The sequence below is a fragment of the Rutidosis leptorrhynchoides genome, chromosome 8 (genome assembly GCF_046630445.1).
Source record: "Rutidosis leptorrhynchoides isolate AG116_Rl617_1_P2 chromosome 8, CSIRO_AGI_Rlap_v1, whole genome shotgun sequence".
Classification (NCBI taxonomy): domain Eukaryota; kingdom Viridiplantae; phylum Streptophyta; class Magnoliopsida; order Asterales; family Asteraceae; genus Rutidosis; species Rutidosis leptorrhynchoides.
This window is the reverse complement of record NC_092340.1, coordinates 367205252-367211030: the sequence shown is the minus strand read 5'-3', so window position 1 is coordinate 367211030 and position 5779 is coordinate 367205252. Positions and strand designations below refer to the sequence as shown.

The following is a 5779-nucleotide window of genomic DNA, read 5'->3' as shown; positions in this document are numbered from 1 at the left end:
CGGGCTCTAAAACCTAGTGTGTGTATATATATATATATATATATATATATATATATATATATATATATATATATATATATATATTATCGTATTATAATCTCTATATTAAGAAAGTACATCGATATATATATATATATATACATATATATAAACCAAAAGTTTTTTGTGAATTGTGGTTGAAAGTTATTTTAGGATGTTTGTATATATATATATATTATTAAATTAATTACAAATTAATTAATGGCAAATTAATTACGGAGTACAATTTTTTGGTCTACTAAATAAATAAAAAGAATACCAATATAAAAAGGTGGTTATAAACATGGGTCGACGTGAATTAGATATCAAGTTAAGTTGGTCGGTGTGGGTTTGAGAGATAAGATATAATGGAAAATATTTTTTATATTACAAGATTCTATTACTAAATAAAAAACCCACTAAAACTTTTTAACGAATTTATCTTTCTGTTCGCTGCAAGTTAGATTTTACCGCCATTACCGTTCAACTCGAAATAATTTTACGAACTAAACGCAATAAATTGTATTCGACACGGAGCTACTATGCACTACCACAGAGCATTTCCTTTTAGCAACAAATATGGAAGTGATTTGAATTTACAGTTTAAGTCCTTAAATTATTTATGAACACGCAAATATAACTATTATAATATTAATTATACATGACGACTCCCCGAGTACCATTATTTTGCTGAAATGACTAACAACTTTTCTTAAATTAGACTCGCAGGTTTCACGTTTATTCAAAAAATAATCGTATATAATAATTCTGAAATAATATAACTTAGACTTTGCTAACGTTACGTTCCATTACAAATTTATAATGTACTCATATTAGTATATACATGATTTATATACAATTAAAAAGATATTAATGGTGAGAAAAAAATTGTAGACATTAAGTTAGTAACACCACTTAAAACCACTTTTAAAATTTGTCAACACCACGGGCTCTTAAACTCAAAAGAACTGTTAATATTTGACAACACCACGAGCTCTTAAACTCAAAAGAACTTTTAAAATTTGTCAACACCACGGGCTCTTAAACTCAAATTTTTAAAATTTGTCAACAACACGGGCTGGGCTCTTAAATAATTCTTATACTTTTCTTATTATTTTAGTATCGATATTTACATACCAATATGAACTGCAATTTACATTTTTTGCACGGTTTTTTACACACCCGTGCAACGCACGGGCTCAAAAATCTAGTTGATGTATATTTAAAATTGATACTTCGTGTATCTCTACTAAAAAAAATAGAAGTCCGTTGGATTTACGTGAGCACTTACAATATATTGACACTTGAGAGGTTATTTAGGTAAATTAAAAACAAAAAACTAGTGAACATTCTTAAACGCTAATCCTTAAAGCGTTTCAATAAATAGCTTATAGGAGCTTTTTCAATATCTATAAAAGCTTTAAGCTATGTTTACCAAACGAAGCTATTTATTAAATGAGAGCTTTTTCCTAAAAGCTAGAAGCTTTTAAAATTCTAAAAAGCTCCTTGTCAAATATACCCATAATTAGTTTATCGGTCTAACAGGTAATCGGTGACATTTTATTTACATTAACACACATTTTTAAAGTTTATGACCTACAATGGTATTGTTTTGAATGTATATAACCTACATTAGAACAAAACGAGTATATAACTTATTTGTAACTTTAACCCTTAAATTAACATATATCAAAAGATCTTTGTATGCTATTAAGTTTCAATGCAGACGACTATGGACATTTCACATTCTTTTTTAAAATTGATACATATATATAAATATAAATATAAATAATTTATAAATATAAATATAATCCACTCATATGGTCCACACTGGTCATGGTCAGTATACTAAAAAGTTGCGTTTCACAATGTGACATAGCTGAAAAGTTCATTTTTCCCATGGTGAACTTGTGTTCTTAATGTTATTATGTATTGTTCTTTTCCTTATGTTATGGTTTAATCTAGTTTTCTACCTCGACCGAGCCACATTTCTGTACAGTTGCATCTAGAGTTCCAATCACACGTTATCATATCCATCCATATCCATATCCATACCAATATAATTTGCAGTGGGAAAACTGAACAGTAACACATGACTTGCAATCTACGAACAAACGCAGTAAACAAAAATTAGTAATCTTGCAGCATTCATTCATATACACAAAACAAGCATGTTAAGAGTTTGACACCTACCTTGCCTAAACACATGTATCAAAACACTTTACAATAAACCCACAGCCAAAAAAAGAAGTTGCCGTCCAAGTTAGTCCATTAACAGTTGTCATAAAAAACAACACCAGATCTTTTCTATGATAGCCTTCGATTGGCTGGCCTACTACGTGGTCTTTTCACTGCTGCCACATCAGCACGACCACTTTCATGTTCATGTGATGACCTCCCTCTCCTTCTCTTCCCAACTTCATGATGATGCCTTTTTTTGTTGGTGTATTTTGTTAGACAAAATTTACCTTCATTTCTGATAAACGTGATTACACATTTATCTCCTCGTGATAACTTATTACTACTTCGTATGAATTGACCCCATCCAGCCGACACACGGTACCTTTTACGGGTATTCCGATCCAACCGTAAGCAAAATGGATGCTCGTTTCCATCAAGATCCTTCACCGTTATGCTTCTTCCAGCTTCTATACCTGGTAACCCCATAAACTTCTTTGGAATCCACTATTAACAATAAAAATATCCAGAAACATTACATTATAAGGGCACATCTTAAACGTTACATTATATTATAGTCCTTTTTATAATAAGAAAGTTTTTACAATAGTAAATTCATTTTTTATCTTACCCAACAATAGGGTGTGGTGACAGTGAACTTAACGGAAGGATTACCATCATCTTCTTCATCACTTTCATCTTCATCACTTTGATCTTCAGTTGTTTCCAGATCCAAACTATTTTTCTTGATGACCTTTGTAAGACTTAACTTACCTTCACTTCTTATGTACTTGAACACACATTCATCCCCGCACCTCAATTTACTCTTTCTTTTAAAACGATTCCAACCCGTAGACAAAGCGTAATGTTTCGTCTTCTTATATCTAAAAGCTTTATCCAACCACAAGCCCAATTCTTGCTCTTTTCCGTTAAGATTCTTCACTGTCATGCTTTTTCCATTTTTCACTTCGGGCAAACGCCCAAACTCCTCAGGAAGCCGCTGATAATACCAACACGCGGAAATGTTTTAATTAATTTAATAATGTTTTGTTACAAGATGAACAAATGAAGTTTTGTTATTGACTCTAAATAGTAGTAGGTAGGTATTAGCTCATTTTTGGAAATTTATGATCATTTTTATGGTTCGTAATAATTAGCTATTACTTCTGAAACCCGTTTGATCGTACAAAAAAACGGATTACTGAGGTTTGAAGTTGAAATACTCAACACGTTTATTAAATTGGGTTGGATTTGGGTTGACCAATTCTTACCAAGATTCCGAGTGCAGTGATGACAACCGTAAAGAAAAGATCACCATCCTCACCACCACCATCACCTTCATCTTCACCGTCAATATCACCATCATCATCATCATCATCATCATCATCATCATTGTCAACATTATCATCATCATTGTCAACATTGTCATCATCATCCATTAGGTCATATTCACTTTTCATATCCACCTCATAACCTTGCTTATTATCTTCACTTTTCATGGATGATCTTTTTTTCTTGGTGACTTTGACTAGACATAACTTACCTTCAGTTTTAATGAATTTGAAAATGCCTTCATCTCCTTCCGATAGTTCATTACTTTGCCTGAACTCAGACCACCCTCCTGAAAGATAGTATCTTTTTGACCCGTTCAAATTTTCCGACCGCAATTGCAATGGCCACTCTTGTCCGCCAACAATTTTCACCACTATGTTTGTTTTAGCATCGAGTTCGGCCAGCCCCACAAATTCCGTCGGAAGCCGCTAATGAAACCAACAAACAAAATGATTTTGTCATTATTTTGAGGCAAATCAAAAAAGTAAAAATATATATGTTTGTTGTATTTATATTGATAGGTTTATAAGTGGTACACTTAAACACATCTGTACGGCTTAGTCTTGAGACTTCACTCAGTAAAATAACTTTGTCATTATTTTGCAGGCTTTGCAGCATTGTTATTAGAGTAATATGTCTTGAACGTGTTTTTTAAGGTTGGAATGAAAAAGTTCTTCAAGATTTTATGGCAATTTCAGATTTTCTAAAATATTAGTTGTGTTGAAGTCGATTAGTCCAAATCTGTGTTTGAAGGTTCAAGGCTGCAGTTTGACTTTTAAAAGGATATATTATGTCATTGAATATTTATGTTTAAGGTTGTTTGCAGAACACTAAGATCAGAATTCCTAATGTTGGGTTGAAAATTAAAGTTTCCAAACCGGATCCAAATGACTTCCTGTGGACTGTGGTCAACTTTCAGCTTATCTTTTCCCAAAAAAAAACAAAAAAAAAAAAAAAAGGTCTACAGTGCACATATTCATGATTTAGGTTGTTGTGAATTGCAGAATGTTTTGAAGAATGAAGATTAAAGGCTGCAAGTTGACTTTAAAAAGTCAGGCTGTGGTAAATAATAATGTATCATAGTGGATCAAGACTTTATTAAAATAAAAATATTAAATATGCATTAATCTAGCTCATGCTGATCTTCATGAGACAAAATTAGCTCAAGAGTCCAAAATTAGGTTATGATTTCTCAAGTGTTTGGGTGCACTCTAAGAACTCCCCTACAAGTTGTTGAGTTGATCAGGCAATAAAATGATCAAATAGAGATAAAATAATGTTATAAATCATAGTGGTAAGTATATATCTTACCAATGTACTTTTATGGGCTCTTGAGATGGTTGAAATAAAAAAAGGATCACCATCATCACCATCAATATGAACACCACCATCGTCGTCGTCATCATCATCATCATCATCATCATCATCATCATCATCATCATCATCTTCATCTTCATCTTCATCTTCATCTTCATCTTCATCTTCATCTTCTCTCTCATTCTCATAATCTTCTTCTTCTTCGTAATCATCAACATCTTCATGGTCAATTACATCATCATCAACAACATTGCAACTATTATTAACAACAACACTAACACTAACACTAACAACATTATCTTCAACCTTAATTCTAGGGGGTAAAGCTTTTTGACAACCTGTTGGGTTATAAATCGACAAATCAAAAGTGGATGTATCAACAAGACTAAATAGCAGTATATCCCCAAAACCTAATTTGATTTCTTCAACAACATTACTCCATCCATGTGTAAAACAATAATCATCACCAATTTTTATAATCTTTAATTTCCATAAATAGCTTCCATTTGAAAATCGGATTATTGGGTCTTTGGGAATTTTGTTGCCCAAATGCTTGTTCACAAATTCAATTGGCAATGGCTGCAAAATTCAATAGTTTTATGAACAAGTGTTATTTAGTATTAAAATAAAACAGATAAATAAGAAATGCATGTGAAGAAGATGAGTACCAGATGAGGGTCAGAAGGGAGTAGTAAAGCTTTGAAGAATGAAGGAAGTGGAAGAGAAGCCATCGCAGAAAAATTGGGAATTTGTGAATTGCTTCAAGCCCTAAAAAAGATTATTATGTTATAATTAGGTATCAGTTGTTTTATTATGTTATAATTCAGTAGGCTTATAACTAACTTTAGTGATTTGATTCTTAATTAAGAATACTAATAATGAAGTGTAAGAAAGTAGATGATAATAGAGAGAAAAAAAGAAATACTTTGTAAGT

The 5779-nt window shown here is 31.7% G+C and overlaps 1 protein-coding gene across 1 annotated transcript; it reads right to left on the bottom strand.

Annotated features, from left to right (window-relative positions):
* Positions 1-2115: 2115 nt before the first annotated feature.
* On the bottom strand, positions 2116-5576 carry LOC139864714 (putative B3 domain-containing protein REM15). The gene is made up of 5 exons (XM_071853285.1): positions 5514-5576; positions 4840-5424; positions 3468-3956; positions 2828-3196; positions 2116-2703 (listed from the first exon to the last, which is right to left on the bottom strand). The coding sequence occupies exons 1-5, from the start codon at positions 5574-5576 to the stop codon at positions 2326-2328; spliced, it is 1884 nt and encodes a 627-aa protein (XP_071709386.1). The 3' UTR covers positions 2116-2325.
* Between the last annotated feature and the right edge of the window lie 203 nt (positions 5577-5779).